The following is a 19,825-nucleotide window of genomic DNA, read 5'->3' on the forward strand; positions in this document are numbered from 1 at the left end:
TGGGGGCCATGCCTTCTTCATTCCTCCCACTCCTGGAAGGAAGGGTACCTGGTACCAGCCTTCCTTCCTGCCCCCTCTCCTCCCGCCCTTTCCCTTTCGGCCGGCTTCACACCGCCCCTGCTGGGAGAAATCAGGAAAGCTGGGGGCGCTATAGAATTGGGTTCAGCTGTAGAGGGAGAAATCCAAACAATCCAGACTTTGAGGAAATACATTTTATACGGAACAAGATAATAAAATAGCGTGCACTTTATTTAAAACCAACCAAGCGCCGATAAAAATATAGATCACTGCAGCGGTGACTGCACATCGAACCTTAACAGCTAAGAACTGGGCACTTATTCGCTCTTCACGTCATGGGCTGGGCCTGGCGGGGGAGGACACTGGCCTCCACCACAGCCTCACAGAGCCCTGGTGGAGGGGTCAGCAGACTCCCCCTCCTCCCCACAGACCATGTGAAGGGAAGGGGCTGTGGTGCCACCTCTGTGACCCTCCGGATCAGCAACTCCTTGGCGGCAGTGAGTGGAGAGAGAGAGAGATGGAGACCCACCCGGGGCTGCACAGACAAGGAGATGAGTCGTCTTTCCTTCTCGGGGTCTCCGAAATCCCCACGGGGCAGCCAAGGCCACTGCAGGGTCCTGCTTGCAAGCACAAGCCTACGAAGCAGTCATCTTTTGCTTTGGCCGAAGGGGAATCGAGATCCAGAGAGGTACCGCTCTCTTCTTGACACAAAGCAGCCACGGTGCACACAGTACAGCACAGCAGCGGGCAAGCAGAGGACCCGCTTGTTCGGATTAAGGCACTTGTAACAGACTTAACGGACATCTGGCCTCCAGCCCCATGGGGGAGCTTTCCCACTTCCCTTCCCCGCAGGTCCCATATGCCCCGCCTCTTCCCATGCTGGGCAATGATGGGGAGAGGAGTGGGCCTTGAGGGACGATGGTGCATGGTTCGGTTGGAGCACAGGGCTGGAAGGAGACACTCAGGAAGGGAGCTGGGGATTTGACAAAAGAGGAGCGAGAGAAGGACAGGAGAGCCAGAGCTTCGCGAGGAAGGCAAGGTGTAGCGAGGAAGGCAAGGTGTAGCAGAGTCAGGGGAGGCAAATGGCAGTGATGTTCGCTGAGAGCAGAAGCAGCAGCTGGGGGACAGGCTCCTCTAAGCTGCCATGGCTGGGAGCAAAGAAAGGGTTAAGAGATGCGACCCCAGACAGAGGGCCAGCAGGGGGAATGGTCTCCCTCCCTCTCAGCTGGGGGGTCTGGTGCAGACATTAGGTTCTGAGGGTTCAGAGACAGGGTAGGAGAGGGACAGGAGGCTGGCAGGAGGGCCAGCGACCCAGAAGCAGCTCAGCTCTTTGGTACGAAGGCATCGTCCGGCGTCCTTCTCACTCCTCCTCCACGCTCCGGGGCCCCTTCGCCGCCCGCCTCTGCCGCCAGCGCATCTCTTCCACCTGGCGCTCCAGCACGCGCACCTTGGCCTCCAGCTGGGCCCCCGAGGCCCGGCTGCCAGTGAGCCGGCTCAACAAGGCGTAGAGGGTCAGCAGGCCCAGGAGGAGCAAGGCCCGCATGGAAGGGTCGGGCACCGACCTCACCAGTGCCACGAAGCCAGCCAGGAAGAGGACGAGCTTCAGGCCCCACAGGATCCGCCCCAGCAAGGCCAAGACCAAACCGAGGAGCAGGGACAGAATCCAATAGATGACCAGGGCCGCCGTTCCCCACAGCAGGAAGGTCTGGACCTGGCTGGGGCTGAGCTTCAGGCCCTGAGTGAGATGATCACCTGAAAGGGGGAGAGTCACAGAATCGGCCAACCTGGAGTGGCAGGGGGATGGGGGGGGCGGGGAGAACCAAAGATGGGGGAGGAGTTAAACCGATTTGCAAAGGAAAAATCCTTTCCCACAGGGTCACAGAGACATGAGCTTGACTCTCAGCTCCAGTTCTTATTTGCCATGGGTAGATTACTCCCTTGGGTGAGCCTGTTTCATCTATGAAATGGGAGTAGTTTTCTGGGCTGCGGGTCACAGTTAAATGAAATACTAGGGCTTAGTGTGATGCTTCTGACATGAAGCAAATGCCTGGTAGGTGGTGGTGGTAGTTATTGGCCTGCTCTCACGCTGGCCTCTGGGAAGACCTGGGCGGAGGGGTGTTGACTAGGTGGGGGAAAAGTCTAGACTCTGAAAAGATAAACTCCCACAAATAGGAAATGACAGGCTAAGCAGTAGCCAGTCTAAGGCGTTCTCTGCCACTCACCATCTAGCCCCAAGGCATTCAGCAGCTGCGCCCCGATCCCAGACAGAGCGAAGAAGGCCACAGAGATGGCTGAGGAGATGGCCCACATCACCTGAGACAAGGTCTGTGGAAACAGCAGGGCTGAGATGAGTGCATAATCAATGACGCTCTCCCCCGAGCCTCAGCACCACTGCCCAGGCCCAGCAGGAATACCCCCTACCCGCTTCTCAGCCAGAGGTTGGCCTATCCAGGCCTGGCTGAGGGGTTCCTTCCGCGGCTGCCTTCCAGGCCACAGAGATGGCCAGCAGGCCATTGCTCCTTCCTGAACTGCAACCCAGGACATCTGGGCCCTAATTTAATTGGTTTTTCTGGAGTACTTTGCTGGTGGTAGTAGGTGTATGTGGGAGGGGGAGTCATCTAATCCCTGTTGCATTCACCCTGTAAAACTGGGGTCCTCCTAGCCTCCCAGGGAATTCTGGAGGTGTGTGAAGTAACAGAAGTAAAGAGCTAGGATACTTCATGAAAAAGGAGTCAATCGACTCTACTATATTATTGATTTTATAAATGATCGTCTCAGCCGTTTAGTACTACCTATGCGACACCATGTTTAGGATGCCATTAGGTAGAAGAGACAGCCCTGTCTTAAGCCCCTGAGTCAGCCCCACCTCTGCAGGTGAAGGAACGAGTCAGGTCTTGACATGTTGCTGATTTAAGACTTTAGGTCAAATTTAGACCAAAATCAGACTCCATAGTTACCCAGTGACACGGATTTGTAAAGAAAGGTCATTTCTCAGCCTTTCTGGCAAGAAAGGACAGGTACAAGGGAAAGGCAGAGGTAGAGCCAAGGGCCCCAGGGTAGGAGTCAAACAATGGGAGTGCAGAGGCAGGTCTTGTCTGGCTTCATTTGGTGACATTTGGGGCTTTCTGCACCAGGGATTATGGCACACGGAGAATGTGGAGCCAAGATGGGGTGGCCACGAACGTCTCCTCCTTTACCTGTCCTCAGTATGTGCAGTCATAACAGGGGCCACCTTCCTTACCTCGGAAACCAGGTGCATGGTCTCTGGCCCAATCCAGGAATCCAGTGTTTCCCGCACAGATCGACCTATGTGGTTCAACAGGTCGACTGGGACCTCCTTCTTCTGCTGGCCTGGATGCATGAAGTCTCGAGCGGACTGGGACGCTGCTGAGTGGAGGACGAGGAGGGCCACTAGGATCATCAGGATGACTTTGCACAGATGTTTGCCCCCTGGTGAACTGCTGCCTGAGCCTGCCATGGCTAGGTCTGTAGGGAGAGAAGCACAGGGTGAGCGGAGAGCCAGGACTGACATAGAAACTCACTGTACCAGGTGTGACCGGCCCTCGCAGCCTCCTCCACCCCTCCCCTGTTAGCTGAGAAGGCAGCCCTGGGACTTCCAACTTAAGCTGGGCACAACCATCTGATTCACGGGTTCCTCTTTCACATTCTTTGCCGTTTGTATATTAATTAACCAGCAAGTGTTACTCGTTGCCTTAAGGCGCATGAACCGATCTTCCTAAGGCTTACTCCAGTTCTGGAAATCTGAAAGCCTGTCTCTGTGTCTTAGGTGATATGGGCATAAAAAAAAAAAAAAAAAAGACTATAAGGCTTTTGTCCCCAAAGAGGTTATAACCTACTTAAGAAAAGCGATTAAAAAAAAAAAAACTTAAAAATAGCACACAAAAATAGGATCACCAAGGAATAACAATGTAAAGAAAAGAGCTCAGTTTACATGCTCAAGCGAGACTGTAACTGCACATGAGCCATTAGCTCTTCAGGACAATCATGCAGGTGGGTGTATTATCCTCCTCACCAGCATTGGTACAGATGAGAAGAAACTGAGACATAGGAGTTAAGCATTTGCCCACAGTCACTGGGCTAAGTAGAAAGGGCAGGATTTGAACCCAAGCTTCCGCTCCCAAATCACATACTCTTTGGGAGTGAAGGTGATACAGTGAATCTCAACTGTGGCTGCTTGCTGGAATCACCGGGGCGCTTCCCAAAAGACTGATGCTGCCGTCCCAAGCCCAGAGGTTCTGCTGTCACTCTCCGGATGTGGCCTAGGCTTAGACCTGAAAAACTCCCTAGGCCATTCCACTGTGCAAAGTTGAGACTCACTGAAACAGAAGGACCCGACTCACCAGTAAAGGGTCAAGCACAACCTTTAAGGAAAGATATTATTAATAAAAAGCTAATCACGTGCCATCTATCTCCTTTAATCCTCATAACAACCCATCAGGTAGGTATTGTTATTATCCCCCATTGGACTGATGAAGAAACTGAGTCTAAGCAGAATGAGAAATAAGTGGGAAAACCAGGATTTGAATCCAGGTGCGTCTGACATCAGCCCCCTCGCACTCACAACCTTGCTGTATCGTCTCCAACGTTAAGTCTTGGAAGTGATTTAGAAAGTCATACAATAGACCATTCATGAGCTAAACTAAAGTTGGCATCAACCAATCATCTCCGGGCATTACTGGTGACAATTCACTTAATCACATTGTGTTTCATGCTCTGATCGCTTCTGCTTCATTATGCTATAGGCAAGTTAAGACCCAACAAAGCGCTGACTCACTGAAGTAGATAGGATCAGCCAAGAAAAATGTTTTCAATCCCAGCCTCTCTTTGCCACCATGCTTGAGAAATGTCAAGCGGCCCCAGCGAATCCCTTGTTCTCTTCCAGGCTCAGAAATGAACCTGTAGCTCCAGGGAGGTCCCATGATTCAGACTTGATGATCAGAGGCTAAGCCACGCCCCTGAGGTGGGAGCAGCCAGGTGCACGAAGTTTTTGCAGTTACCAGGGCACTCAGAGAGTTGGCCAGAAACTGGAGCTGAGGGAGGAGAGGGAGGAGAGGGAGGAGAGGGAGGAGAGGGAGGAGAGTGAGTGAGAGGATGAGAGGGAGGACAGGAGTGAGAGAGGAGGAGAGAGGATGAGAGGGAGGAGAGGATGAGAGGAGAGAGTGATGAGAGGATGAGAGGATGAGGGAGGAGAGGAGGAGAGGAGAGCAGGAGGAGAGGAGTGAGAGGAGCAGGAAAGAGGAGAGGATGAGAGAGGGATGAGAGTGAGATGAGAGTGAGAGAGGAAGAGAGGACAGAGAGTGGAGGAGAGCAGAGGGAGGAGAGGGAGAGAGAGGGAGAGGAGGAGAGGATGTTCCCTTTCTTGCTTAGTGGGAAGGAGGAGGGTCCAAGTAAGGGTTATTTATCAAATATCACATTGGGGGCACTTTCTGGCTGGAAACAGCTGCTCTAAGTCCCTCCTGAGACCTGTAGGATCAAGCAAGGCTGCAAAACATGCAATTCATGGGGATCGACCCCAGGCTGGGAAGCCTTCTACTCTTTCTGGCACAAATCAAGAACCAGATGGTTCCTGCCTGCCAGTGGTCGGATATGAGGACAGCACAGGTCAGTTCCTGACTATCTGGGTCATAACCACACCGGAGACTTAAAGAGCAAGGTTGCTATCTTGGGTTGGATTCTATATCCAAGGACCTCCACCAGGAGGGATCGGATGTCACCTCCTCCATTCTAGAAGGTCAAGGTGACGAGAGCTGCTCCCCCATGGCTGCGTGCTGCATTCTGCATCAGCCTCCACTTTCAAGTGGTCACCTGTCCCAGCCAAGGGGAGCTGGGGGACCTTGAAATAAACCGTCCACACCGAGGCTGGTATTGCCTTGCCAGCTGACCTTCCGAAGTGCACCGGAAAGCTAATCTTTGCAGATAAGAGTTGAGATCACTGGCTGGTCCATTCCTTCAAATTGTTGTTAATAGGATTCCTTCTCTTTGCTTCCAGGTTAATCCCAGGCAGCAAAAATCCGACCCACTACCATTGTGCCTCTTCACTTCAGTCCAAAAACGTTTTAAAAATAGAAGCCATGGCTGTCATGAGCAGAAGCAGTCTCGAGCTCCGAGGGGAAGTATGTCAGGCATCTTCACCTCCTGCAGTGCCTAGCTTCACACAAATAGTAGGCACTCAACAACAGCGAACTGTGTGTGTACACATATACATTGTGTGTGTTGCTTTATAATTTACAAAGTGCTTATTCCACCATCTCATTTAACTATTACCACAGCTTTATAAGGGATTGCTACTCTCCACACACATTTTACTCAGAAAACTATGGCTGAGAGAGGTCAAGTGACTTCTTCAAGTTCACACAGCAGAACTGGCACTTCACTCCTAAAGTCTAAATCTTGCCCCTTTGCTCGTTCCACACCCCTACTCGGCCTCAGTAAGACACAGTCCCTGCGCTCGAGGTGCTTAAAGTTCTCCCAAATATCAACAAGCTCAAAGTGAGAGGACATCCAGACTCCCAGGACGAGACCACACACCAGGAGATGACCTACCTGCTGGGCTTACAGGTCATCGTTTTGTACCAAGAGGTATGAGGACAGTAAAACCTTGGAACTAGACCTACCATTGCTGTTCAGGCAGCTGCAATAAGGTTCAGGCAGGGCCAGGAGAACCCGGCTGAGCTGGGGAAACTGCTTCATTTAACTATGGAAGGGAGGAGGCACTATATGTTTAGGCGTGGTTTGCCAAGAGGGCAGGGTTGGGCGGTCCACACACCCCCTGTGTCAAGGCTCCTTCCTCTGGTTAGTTTCCTCTCTCTGAGAATCACTACGTGGCGTGCGCACGAGGGGCGGCATTAGCGCCCTCTGCTGGCCCTCATTTCCCCCTAATTGCCCAGAGCGGCCCCAATGGAGCCGCGGTTCTCATCAGAACCACCTGTGGACCTCTTAAAGCAAGGATGTCTGCCCCAACCGGTACCAGCTTTCTCATACTCTCCCAGAGAGGGCTCAGGGTTTTGTTTGCAGAGCTCCCGGGGGTTTCTGATGCATAACCATAATCAGCAGCACAGGGAAGGCTATTCTAGGCAAAGCCCTGTAAGTGTAGCAGTATACAAAGGACCCTCAACTTTCATCCCAGGCTCAATTCTGCCACAAACTAGAAGCCTTGTACCTATTGTATAATCTTCTCAAACGTAAAATGGGGTTAAGCAGGGTTTAGAGTTATTGCAAGGAGTTAACACGTTTCTGTAAGGTCTTTGTATATTGTAAACACCTATAGAAATGTTGCAGTTCGCAAATTGCCAATATACCACTCAATACAGTGTAGCAGAATTAAACAGTTTATATGCCTGCCTCCCCTATTAGACTTTGAGCACCTCCCGGTCAGAACTGACAACTAATTTTTTTGGAATCTCTAGCACCTAGCACAGAATGATAACTTACATGTCTGTTAAGTGAATATCTGAAGCCCGCCAAGAACCCGTGAGGGTAGCAACGGAGAGCCATGGAGAAGTTGGGAGAGGGGGCTTATTTTAAAGTTGATCCAAATATGCAGCGGCCACCCGAGGACAGCTGCATTAAAAGGAAGCTTCTAGACGGGGCAAAGCTGCCACTAAGGGGAATGAAGTCAGTGTCTGGGCAGGTGCGGGCAGCCCCCGTTAAACCCTTGACAGCTGCTGCCCGGCAACTGTTTGGCGACAGGCAAAGGGGAAGCGTCCCAGCTAGACGGCGCCCTCCCGAGGGCCCAGCCTCGGCAAGACAGGGTGTCAGTGGTATGCGCTATTTCGAACAGCGCGTCCCCTGCCAAGCCCTGCTGGGTGGCGTCCCTGGCAAGGGATCTGGAGCGGCCCATGGGTTCGGGGTACCCCAAAGGGCTAGGAGCGAAGCCGCAGGAGGCTGGGTCGTGGGGTGGGGGGTCGGGGACGAGGTGCTAAGCGCTGGCCTCATCCCCCAGCCTGGTCGCCGCCGCCGCGCCTCGGCGGGAATCGAAGCAGCGCTGGGATTCCTCTGCTCCCAGGAAAAGCGTGCCTCCCGTTGCCTAGTTACGACGCCCCCTGTTGCATAGCAACGTGGATCCGGGTCCCTAGTCGACTTCCCGGCCGCGCGACGTTGGACCCCTCCCCAGTCGTGCTGGCCGGGCCTTGCGGCTCCGCCTTGGCCCCGCCTGCTGTGGCTGCCTCCTCCCCGCCCCGGTCTGCCCCCGAGCCGCGGTCTGCGCTCACACTCACCGGGCTCCGGCCACTCCTGCCGTTCACGTGCGACTTCGCTAAAACGCGCCACCAAACCCGCGCCTCAGTCCCGGGGCGCTGGTTTATCGTCTGCGCACGCGCAAGGCGGGATGGGCCCTGGTGCCGGCCGCTCCCTCCAGGCCCAAACCCGGTGCCGTGTGCGCATGCGCCCTGCCCTCTCAATTTTTGTTTTCCAGCCTTTCCCACAGGGAGAAGGGTGGGATCGGAAGTTCTAGCTGGGAACGGAAGTCTCTGGCGGGAAAGGGGACAGAAGTGACCATATCTGGGTGTAGAGTAGATAAACTAGGTCTTTGAATTTGGGGGTCGAAGCCTATCCGCCTCTCTAGCCCCTCGGCATTTCGGGCAATGTAGTTCTTGAGCTCCGTACTGGGCATTGTTCTGACGGAGGGGCGCCCGAGAGCCCCTGTTGTTTGAAGAAACTTTTCGCGCTCAAAAGGCATAACGGTAAAAGGTGTTCGAGAAACAGTTAGAGGCTCACAACGCTAGGGAAATGCATCCGCTCCCCTGAGAGCAATTCTACACCCGAACTGTGCGGATGGCTCCCAAAACGTTCATTCAGTTTTAGGGAAGGAAAAGAACTGACTGCCAGACCTCAACTCTACTAACTAAATAAATAAAAAGTGTGGGCAGGAGGGGCAGCATAACGAGGGGGAGCGACCAGGGATTTGAAATGGGATCCTTTGCCTGCTTTGTGATTCCAGGCACGTAGCTTCATGTCACTGAGCCTCAGTCTTTTCCGCTTTACTGTGAAAGTACTATAAGGTCCTAAAAATACCACTCAACAGTAAATGTGGGGATTCAATGAAGTAAGAATGAACATTATTTAAAAACATCCAAGTTGCTGTCCGAATGCTTTGATCACATTGGTGGCCACAGGAAAGCTCTCCTTTGATGTTAAAGCAGTTCCTGAAACCCAACAGTCTAACACAGACCCCCTCCGCCCCGCTTACCCCACCCACGTGAATCGACCTTCTAATTCTACCTTCTCAGACTAGGCGCTCCAGTAGCAACCAGTCTGTTACCTCTTCCAGTTGTTTTTTTTTTTTTTTTGCGCATCTTGCATCTATCTTGCTCTGGACCCTCATCTCTTCGTGCCACTTTCTTCCCCAGCAAGCTCGGGCCTTCTCGGGCCTCACCTTCCAGCCTTTCTAACAGTTGCAACTTTACATTTGCTCCTGAGACTGTTTCTAATTTGTAGGACTACCAATCTCAGGCCACAGGCTTTGCTGTGCAAGAAATGTAACTTTTCCTCTCTGTGACTAGTTAACTTCTTTTCAATTCTCTTTCTCATCTGAATGGTAGGAACAGCTTTTTAGGGTTCTTCCCATCCTTGATTTTCAGGTTGTACAAACCTTTTGGAAAATTAACATAGGGCCAGTGGGTGGCGGGGTGGAGGGGCCGGGGTGCGGGGAGGGACAGGGGGGGACGGGGAGGAGGGTGCCGCTGGCGGTATTCATCTAATCCTCGGTGTCAGGTGTTTGAGCTGCATTGTCCTGCCTAACCCTCTGTCATGTCAAATGAATTCAAAAAGGGTCAGGAGGCTTTGCTAGAACTAAATGATAAAGATTAATTCAATGGTCTTAGAGTTTGCAAACTGGGAACACAGGCAAAAACCCTAGAAGTGTTCCAAAAGAAAGGAAAGTTTAGTTCTTAGAGTAAAAAGAACATTCTTGAGAATTATCAGTCCTGCATTCTTAAGCCCCAGGATTGGCCCAAGGCGGTAATCAGTCAGATGTCAAGCAGTCTGGATAATGGATGCCAGGTGCTCTGGTTACATCAGTGGTCTGGATACGTGAGTCCCTTCAAGGGGTAATCAGAGGATGCTCTGGAGGTCTGGTGTGTGTCCAGATGTATATCCAGGCACTGATGCAGCACTGGAAAGTTTAAAAAGTTTAAGTTCCCAGGCTAGTTAGAACAAGTACGGAGTCCTTCCTCATGCCTCAGCCTTCATGTTACTAATTTTAGCAGCTCAGTTAAAGTGAGTGCAGTTTATATATTCTCTATTTTCACTCTTTCCTCCGTCACAGAGTTTGCCACTAAATCTACGTGGGAAATGGAGCTTCTTTTGGGTTATTAGCCAGCGTCTGCTTGCTTTCCAAGCAGCAGTAGCCTTGGCCTGGAGGAGCAGGGCACAGAGACCATTTCTCAGGGATCCATCAACAGCTATGCAAACATCTCTTCCCCTTCCCTCTCCCTTCCGCCCCACGGCCTAGGGAATCTACCCCCTCTGTGGGAAGGTTGAGATTGAGGGAGTAGGGAGGAATCTGAGATTAATTTCTTACCTGTAATATTTACTCCAAAATCAATCGCTCCACATCTTTTCTGTCACCAAGGAGCTGGCTTTTGAAATCAAAAACCTTGAAAGAACTCCCTTTTCCCTCCATTCTTCTGTCACAGCCATAAGATCTCCAGTGTAGGGACACCTGTTTTTGCTTAACAGTGTTATTCCCAATGCCTAGTACAGTGCCTGACTGGCACACAGTGGGTCCTCAATAAAGAAATGTCCAATAAATGAATTACTGTGTCGCCCTACAGTCTGTTCTCCTCCAACTCATTCAGTATCTTCTAGAGGAATCCTATGGAAATGTGGTTATCATTCCATATCTCATCTGCTGTTCTGCTGCCAGTCCACTCAAGTCTAACCACCTCTGGTTCAAGGCCCCACCTAGACACATCCATCTGATTTACTACCACATCCAAGTACTTCAGATGCCTGACCTGTCAGGCAGCCTGTCATTCAACTATCAACAATTACAAAGTTCCTGCTATGTGTCAGGCACCGTGTTAGACTCTGAGAAACACCAGTGACCGGAATAACTATGGTTCCTGCCATCACAGAGTTTACAGTCTAGTGGAGACTCCAGACATCAAACACATCCTTGTAAATAATTAAATGATTATAGTTAACCAGAATGGCTCAGAGCACAATGACAGGGTGCTATGGGGACTAAACTTCAGTTAGGGGTCAAAAAAAGACTCCAGAGGAAGTGCCATTTAAGGTGAGGTTAAAGTTGACTTTGGAGGGGTGACAGAAAAGGAGAAGGAAGGGAGTTGAGGAAAGCATCCCAGGTAAAAGTTCTGGAACCAGCCAGAGTGGCTAAGTTTGAAGACTCGAAAGGCCAGTGTGGCTGGAGAGAAAATGGGGTGAGACTGTGGAGGTCAGCATGGGCTAAATGGTGCAGGACTTGTGGGAAAGCTTTCCTCTATCAAAAACGCTCCCTTATTCAGACCTCAACAAAAATGTCACCTCCTCTGAGATGCCTTCCCTGAATACCTTGCTTAAAGTAGCCTATCCCTCCGACCCACAGAACCTCCTATCTACTTTACTCTGATTTGTTTTATTCTTAGTATTCTACTTTCCTGAATTTTTTTCTCCCCCAGAATTTTCTTTTTTTTGTGTGTCGACTGTCTATGTATCTATGGGTCCTCCCCTCCCCACCCCCACAGTAGAATGTAAGCTCCAAGAAAGCAGAAATCTTGTCTTTCTTGTTCATCATTTATATCTCCAAGTTATCAATAAGAAGCTCCCAATATTTGCTGAGTGAATGAAAAGCCTGGAGAGCAGCGGGAATCAATTTTTCATTGAAAGTAGCTCACTGGCTGTTCTGTGGAAAGTGGATTAGGAGGCAAGGCTGGAAGTGAGACCAGTTACGATGCTATTTTACTGGTGCAGGGGAGAGCAGATATCAGTTTGGACAATCTTGCTTGGCTTTAGGGTAATGATAACAAACATGAATATTTACATTCTATTTACTATGTTCCAGGCTTAGTTCAAAATACTTTTTAAATATTCCTCACAACAGCCCTATGAGTTAGTTCAACCCTTGTTATCACGTCCCCATTTTACAGATGAGGAAATTAAGGCAGAGAAGTTCACAGCTTACTAGCTGGGTGGAGCTGGGATTACAGCACATGCAAACTGACTTCAGAGTCCATGCTTTCTGCCACTATGCCATACTACCCTTCATACCTGCAACATTTATTCTTCTCTCCAAGCCTTTGCTTGTGCAATTCCTCCTCTGTTCTCCTCTTCTGAATAGTGCCCGCCTGGCATATAGCTCATTCGCACCTCTTCAGCGAAGACTTCACTGACCACTCCTGTCCGTCCTGCTGCTTGGTCTGGATCCCTTATAGCCTACACCACGTGTTCTGTACCTGATTTCTGGGAGTATCTTATCTTATCGATATCCACAAAGAGTCCTACACGAACTGAGTTGGAAGGAACCTATAAGTCATGTAGGAAAGGAGCTGAGAAGCTGATGACTTGCCCCAGAGAGCAGGGAAAATTGGTAGTAGAAGCGTGACCAGAAAGGTTTCTTTGTCAGTGTTAAGTTTCTCAGCCCATTTGTATCTGCGCTTTCTTCACCGGGTTACCCAGCGGTGTCTCTCAAAGGGTAGTCCGAGAAACACCTCAGAATCACGTGGGGCACGCACTGAAAATGCAGACTCTCTAAGGCAGACACCCAGGAATATGCATTTTAACAAGTTCTTTGGGAAATTCTCGCGCACCCCAAGTTTTCAGCACTACAGTCCGATTGCCCAGTGCGCTCCGATCTCGAAAGTATTGCTGAATTGCATTGGCTTTAAAATTCCCACTGCATTGGCTTTAAAATTCCCACTGCATTGGCTTTAAAATTCCCACTGCATTGTGGGAAATGTAGTTCGGGATCTCGTTTCCCTAGTTCCCGAGAGCGCTTTACGGAAGGAGCCGAGTCGGTCCGGAAACGGTCGAGTGTTCCCTGGCGGGCCCTTTCCTGCCAGGTTGCATTCTGGGAAAGGGCCGTTTCCGTTAGGTACAGGAGGCTGAGGCGCGCGACCCGCCGCAGTCCCACGTGAAGGGCTACGCGAGCATCGCTCGGCGGGACAGCTCCCCGCTCGCCGCGGAGCGTCCCGGAAGCAGCGGGGAACCGGAAGTGGCCCGCGGCAGCTCAGAAGCTGATCCCGATTCCCGGTGTGTGGCCCCTCGAAGCGCAGCGACGGCGCCATGTCCCTGATCTGCTCGAGTGAGTATTGGCTGTGGCCGATCGCGGGTCGCAGGAGACCGGAGAGCCCAGCGGGAGGGTCTGCGGGCCGCTGCGGCGCTGGGGCAGGGACGGAGGTGAAACTGGGCTTCCGGGAGGCAGGGCAGCGGCCTGTCAGCATGGGGGGTCCTCCTCCTCGGCGTGGGATGCATTTGTGCAGCATTTCCCAGTTTACGTAACGCCTCAAGTTTATTGTCGCAGGCATCACTGAGGCCAGCCACCTTGTTTACGCAGCGGGAGCTGAGGCCTGGACAGAGAGAGCTGTTGCAGGGAGACCAGCCTTGATGTAGGAATCGGGGTACCCGGAGGGTTGTACAGGATCCGCCTCCGGTTGGCTTTGAGATCTGTTTGGCGCAAGGCTCCGGGCCTCGGTTTCCCATCTGCAAAATATCTAAAGTCCCGCTCCAGTAGGCAGACCTGTAATTTGCGAAAGTCCCGCAGTGAGTTAGAGGCAATGACAGGGCTGGAAGCCAGGTCTCTAACTCCCAGCCTCACTCTGTATCACTGATAAAACAGCGTACGCTTATAAAGCCTTTATTGCTTTCCAGTGCGCTTCCAAGCCTATGATCTCATTTTATCCTCACAAGGCTTCGCCACAGCCAAAATAAAGGTCTGGTTTTTCAGACGAGGATGTATAAGGCTAATCTAAAGCTGCACAGCTGATCAGTGGTAGAGCTTGGTGATGGAGCTAGGTTCTCTGACCCTGAATCCATGCTTTTTTCATGCTTGTACTGTCTTTCCTTTTGGTATTTTATTGTGACCTTCAGATGTTTTCCATTCTCATTGTTTCATCAGGCTCATCCCTTTCTCTGTTTGCTTCCTAACTCTCTAGCCCTTTACTCTTAGAACCTCTCCATAGATCCAAAAAAAAAAAAAGGTGGTAGGAAGGAAGAGCAGTGAAGACTAGGAAAAGGAACCCTTCACAATGAAGAAATCACAGTTTGTAGAGTATTTTCACATTTGTCGTTTCCTTTTAATCCTGAGGAAGCTCTTTTCCATCCAGCACCATCCTTCCTCTCATTTGCTCATCTGGTAGATGTTTACCGAGTGCCTGCTGGGCATCTGCAATGTGCTGGAAGCCACAGGCAGCTGCAGTCTCTGTCCTCAAGAGGTGCACAGACTACTGAGAGAGGCATCTACATGATACCTCCCTTGGGGATGCGTGTGAGGATGAGTTAATGTATGGAAAGTATTTACAGCTGTGCTTGGCAACTTGTAAACAACTAAATGTTTTGTATTATTATAACACTTGTCACATTGCTTTGTTGTTTCTTTGATAATTCATCTAGGTTCTAGACTGAGATTTGAGTGGCTTCAGGTATCTCTTCATGTCCTGGAGTATAATGGTGCTTGGGCATCTTTGCTCAGAAATGAGAGAGGCAGGGATGACTGACTGCTCTCTAGGTGCCTGGCACGTAGTCGTTGTGCAGTAATATATTCGTTGGCTCTCTGACTATCAGGAGATTGATAGAGAAACTAGTTATGTAGCTGGAAAGCATTCTGGGGACAGTACAAAACTGGCTTTGTGTCATGTCTTGATTCCAGTTAGTTGAGTGTGGGGACGTGTGGTCTCGTTGGGGCCAGCAGCAGATGAGGCATCCCCTTGGCCCAAGGTCCCTTTCACCACCTGAGTTCACTGCCTGCCTTTTCTCCACAGTCTCCAATGAAGTGCCAGAGCACCCATGTGTGTCCCCTGTCTCTAATCATGTCTATGAGCGGCGGCTCATTGAAAAGTATATTGCAGAGAATGGCACAGACCCCATCAACAACCAGCCTCTGTCCGAAGAGCAGCTCATCGACATCAAAGGTGCCTAGTGGCTGGCCAGAGTCCACTCAGTCTTGGCACTGAGCCTGAGGGGGTGGGGCCTGAGGGGATGGGAGGTGCCGCCAGCACATGGGAGGAGGAGGAAGAGACAGTGTTCTGTTAATGCAGGTTAAAGGGAGAAGAGTCGGGGAAGAGTCCCCTGGGCTTTGGTTCTTCATACCCGCTTTTCCTCTCTTGGCAGTTGCTCACCCAATCCGGCCCAAGCCTCCCTCAGCCACCAGCATCCCGGCCATTCTGAAAGCCTTACAGGACGAGTGGGTGAGTCCCTGGGAGAGAACTGATGTCTTCTCCACCTGAAGGGAGTGATCACTGGACTAGGCCTCGGGGGTGGGAAGGATGGAGCATTCTTTTCTCTTTTGAGCAGGGTGATCATGGAGGAGGGGCCTGGTCATTGAAATCCACAGATCTGAGTTCCACACTTAGCTTCACTGTTCACTTGCCATGAGACCTTGGACAGGTTGCTCAGATTCGAGTCCTGGTTTTCCTGACTGTGTGACAGATTAGTGTCTGTCTCTCAGGGTTTTGAGAGAATTAGAATAAAATCAGATTATAAATTTCATGACATCATGGACTTGTTTTATTCATTGGTATATCCCCAGCTCCGAGAGCAATGCCGGGAACATAGTAGGTGTTCTAAAATGCGAATGAGTGAATAATGAATGAATGTATCTCGAGGGACTGCCTGGCACAGTGCTTGACACAATGACAGTCAATAAATAGCAGCAGCATTATTATTCCCTTTTGGTGAGACGGTATACATGACATGCGAGATTTGCCAATAAATTAGTGAAGATGGGGGTGAGAAAGAGCTGGCTCCCAGTCCTGTCTCTGGGCTCAGCATCAAGTGGGGGTGGGAGCTCGGGAGTGGCTGCCAGCACATTCAGGGCCACTTGGATGTTGCTTGAGTCACCGCTCTTGGTCTAGACCGTGGGCTGGTGGCAGTGATCTCTTCTCAAGGACTGACCCTTCTGCCGGGTGCTCCTTGCTCCTCCCAGCCCCTCCCAGCCCCTCAACTGGTGTTTCTGTCCCAGGATGCAGTTATGCTGCACAGCTTCACTCTGCGCCAGCAGCTGCAGACAACCCGCCAAGAGCTGTCCCACGCGCTGTACCAGCACGACGCCGCCTGCCGTGTCATTGCCCGTCTCACCAAGGAAGTCACTGCTGCCAGAGAAGGTGCAGCCTCCCCCACACATCCCCCCATTCTGGGCTGGTCCTGCATTGTCATATCCCATTTCTAACATCGTCTTCTCTCTCAGCTCTGGCTACCCTGAAACCGCAGGCTGGTCTCATCGTGCCCCAGGCTGTGCCAAGTTCACAGCCAAGTGTTGTGGTGAGTGTTATCCCGCCACATTCCCCGCCCCCGCAGCCACCTGCCCATTTGTGTGTGGTGGCGCATGTGGCTCTCCTTCTGCAGGTGTCTGTGGCATCCCATGCCTCTCTCACCGTCACCTTTCTTCTCAGGGTGCAGGCGAGCCCATGGATTTGGGCGAACTGGTGGGAATGACTCCCGAGATCATACAGAAGGTAGGTCGTGCTCTCATTCGCTGAGAATGCTGCTGGGCCCTCACTTTTCACATCTACCTTGAAGCCCATAGGAATAAAAATGCCATCCATTAGGGGATAAGGTGGAGGCGTGCAGAGCACAGACTCAGACCAGCTGCCTGGGTTTGCATTTCGATGTCACCGCGTGTGTGCTTCCTGACTTTGGGCTGACGTAACCGACCCTTCTGTGTCCATGGCCTTCTAAAGCGAGAATGATAGCACCTGCTTTATTGGCTCGCGGGACTCTAACAGACTGTAGTTACCCATAAGTGCAGCTTATAGATGTTCTTGTTATCGGGGTTCTTTGCAGGTATTGAAACACTTCATTACGCGTTTTCATGTTTTTTTTTTTTTCCTCTGAGGGAGATAGGCCAGGAGTTAACATTTTTATTTTACGGATGAGGCATCTTTGATACGGATTCAAGGGCACAGCTCGCAAGAGGCACAGCTGGCCCTCTCCTAGGCCCAGTGCTCTCACACTCACAGAATCCTCCCTTTGTAGGACTTGATAGTTTGTGTCTTTTCCAAACAATTCAGAGTGTCACCCTGCATCCGAGCTTTCATCTTAGTGGCATAGACCTGGTCTGGGAGCTCTGTAGACCTGGTTCTGTTGGCTCTGCCACTGATCATTGCTGTGATCTTGGGCCTGTGACTTCACTTCTTTGAGGCTCGGTTTCCTTCTCTGTGAAACAAGGTCATCAACACCCACCTCATAAGGTTGGAGTAAAAATAAAAAGATAATGCTCGTAAGCCTTTAGTGCAGATTTCAGCAGATGACAAATTTTTGGTGACACTTGTGAAAGAGATGTGACCAGCATCTAACGTACTGTTGTCCTGGCAAGATAATTTGTCTCAAATTGAATCTGTTCCCCTCTCTCTTCCCCAGCTCCAAGATAAGGCCACTGTGCTGACCACGGAGCGTAAGAAGGTGAGTCTTCTCCCAGAGCCAGGGACAGAGCTGGTCTGGTGAGGCCGTTGACCCCTGAGGAGGAAAGGGGGAGGCCGACTCCCACATTCACTGCCGCTTTCCTTGGGGGGCTTTTTCTTTTCCTCAGAGAGGGAAGACTGTGCCTGAGGAGCTGGTGAAGCCAGAAGAGCTTAGCAAATACCGTCAGGTGGCATCGCACGTGGTGAGTGGCTGGGTCCCCGCAAACTCAGAGACGGAGCCCTCCGTGCTGTCCCTGGCCTGGGGAGGAGCGGGCGAAGAGCGGTCTGAGGCCCCTGGCCCTGTTTCTGCTGTGGCTGCTGAGCGGTCAGGGCTTCTTTTCCTGCCCAGTCTGGCCTTCCCAGTAACGCAATGAGGGAGGTACCACACCTGGGCAGAAAGCCAAGTGGATAAAGAACAGAAGTCACTTTCGTTCCCCTGGGCTGCGGATGGCAGGGGGCGGGTTGTGTGGCTTTGCGGCCTGCCTTGATTTAGCCGTGACTGGGTTCGGTGTGGCTTTCTCTGCACAGGGCTTGCACAGTGCCAGCATTCCCGGGATCCTCGCCCTGGACCTCTGTCCCTCCGACACCAACAAGATCCTCACTGGTGAGAGCTGGCCTGGCCCAGCAGGCTGAGGCTGGGAGGGCAGCGGGGAGGGTGCATGCTCCTGTTCCCTGCTTTGGCCTGGGGACAAAAATTCGTTCTTCCACAAAGGGACGTGGAAGGTCCTGACTCATTTTTGGATCTCATTTGGGTCCTATGCAGGTGGGGCGGATAAAAACGTCGTCGTGTTTGACAAGAGTTCTGAGCAGATCCTGGCCACCCTCAAGGGCCACACCAAGAAAGTCACCAGTGTGGTGTTTCACCCTTCCCAGGTGAGGTGTTCTCATAGCCACACTTGGTCCCCATTCCCGAGCCCGGTTCCTCAGTGGTTTAGGGTCCCAGAACCAGTCACCTACCCCTGCTGTCTTGGTGAAGTGAGGTGGGCCCGAGAAAGAGCTCTGACTCCAGAGCGGACATGTGGGAGCCTTTGTTTGGAGTCGTGGGGTTGCTCTTCACTCTGTGCAGGACCCCCTAAAGCAGGAGCCTCAGACCAGGGAGAAGAGGAAATGTGTAGCTTACAAAAGCGTAGTCATCGAAATAGTTTATGTTGGGAGAAGGGTATAAACTACAGAAAACAAAGCTCAACAAATCTTGACTTGGGTCTGAGGAAGTATTCCCTTGGGCCTCCAGGGCGAAGGGTGAAGACTTGATGTGGACTATTGAGAGGTGTTAATATTTCTCTTTCGATGCAAGATGGTAGTTGGTGTTACTTTATAATTTTTAATGTCCTAACCAAAATAATTGGTTGGTGACACTACAGTTCTCTTCCTGATCCAAATTTTTCTAAGAATCTTTAAGTGTAGGATGGACTGAACATGCTCTTGCAGCCCCTTCCAGATCCAGTACTGTTCAGACCTGCACCATCCCAGACAGTAGCCGATAGCCGCATGTGGTTATTTAAATGAACTAAAATAAAAAATTCAGTTCCTCAGTTGTTTTAGCCACATTTCTCTCTGGTCCCGGGAAACGGCGTGGGAAATTGCACTCTGGTGCAGTTATCCTTTTTACCACTAGATGGCGAGGCCTCCTCTCCAAGGCCAAATACTGTTTTGATTTACCATTTTAATATCATTTAGCACTGGCCCATCTAGGCATCACTGGGTGGATAGATGGTTTCAGGCAGGGCATGGCTGAAGGAGAAGCAATTGTGGGGGTTGTGGCCATCCTCAGTCTCTTTTTGAGACTGTTAGGGTCCACCTCTTCTCTCTCTGATATTCTACTCTGCCTTCCTTTTAGGAGCTGGTGTTTTCTGCCTCCCCAGATGCCACTATCAGGATTTGGTCTGTCCCGAACGCCTCTTGTGTACAGGTTGTTCGGGCCCATGAGAGCTCTGTGACAGGCCTCAGCCTCCACGCCACTGGTGACTATCTCCTGAGCTCCTCTGATGACCAGGTATGGTCCCAGCCAGGGCCCCTAATAGGCCAGCTGGTCCCCGAGCTTGAATCTCCTGGGAGGAGGGGACATCTTACCAATGCCAGCCAGTTCCTTAGAACCCCAAGGAGAATGTTTTCTCTTTGCCAAGAGGAGCTGGCTTCACAAGGGTTTGCCAAATTGGGGTCTCTGCCTGGTCTCTGCCTTTCTGAAGGACCCCCACTTTCTTACTGGCTCTGTTGTCTCTATTTTTTTTTTTTTT

The 19,825-nt window shown here is 51.3% G+C and overlaps 1 protein-coding gene across 5 annotated transcripts; it reads right to left on the reverse strand.

Moving 5' to 3' along the window:
- Positions 1–225: 225 nt before the first annotated feature.
- On the reverse strand, positions 226–12,809 carry TMEM109 (transmembrane protein 109). Of its 5 annotated transcripts, XM_039860466.1 has the most exons (5): positions 4,814–5,036; positions 4,170–4,355; positions 3,260–3,504; positions 2,241–2,343; positions 226–1,770 (listed from the first exon to the last, which is right to left on the reverse strand). In XM_039860466.1, the coding sequence occupies exons 1-5, from the start codon at positions 4,956–4,958 to the stop codon at positions 1,379–1,381; spliced, it is 1,071 nt and encodes a 356-aa protein (XP_039716400.1). In that variant the 5' UTR covers positions 4,959–5,036; the 3' UTR covers positions 226–1,378. The 5 variants fall into 5 exon arrangements, with proteins under 5 accessions (XP_039716400.1, XP_039716404.1, XP_039716403.1 ...); XM_039860470.1 differs by lacking the exons at positions 4,170–4,355; positions 4,814–5,036 and adding an exon at positions 12,247–12,809; XM_039860469.1 differs by lacking the exons at positions 4,170–4,355; positions 4,814–5,036 and adding an exon at positions 8,256–8,417.
- Between the last annotated feature and the right edge of the window lie 7,016 nt (positions 12,810–19,825).

The sequence above is a fragment of the Pteropus medius genome, unplaced genomic scaffold, assembly GCF_902729225.1.
Source record: "Pteropus medius unplaced genomic scaffold, Ma_sr-lr_union100, whole genome shotgun sequence".
Lineage (NCBI taxonomy): Eukaryota > Metazoa > Chordata > Mammalia > Chiroptera > Pteropodidae > Pteropus > Pteropus medius.

What these genes read in the sequence shown, in the direction of transcription:
- TMEM109 (XM_039860466.1), bottom strand. Translation starts at nt 4,958, where the DNA reads ATGGGACCTCCCTGGAGCTACAGGTTCATTTCTGAGCCTGGAAGAGAA. An exon ending in GGCTGATCCTATCTACTTCA is followed by an intron (nt 4,356 to 4,813) that starts GTGAGTCAGCGC and finishes CTTCTGTTTCAG; the next exon opens with TGAGTCTCAACTTTGCACAG. An exon ending in GAATGCCTTGGGGCTAGATG is followed by an intron (nt 1,771 to 2,240) that starts GTGAGTGGCAGA and finishes TCCCCCTTTCAG; the next exon opens with GTGATCATCTCACTCAGGGC.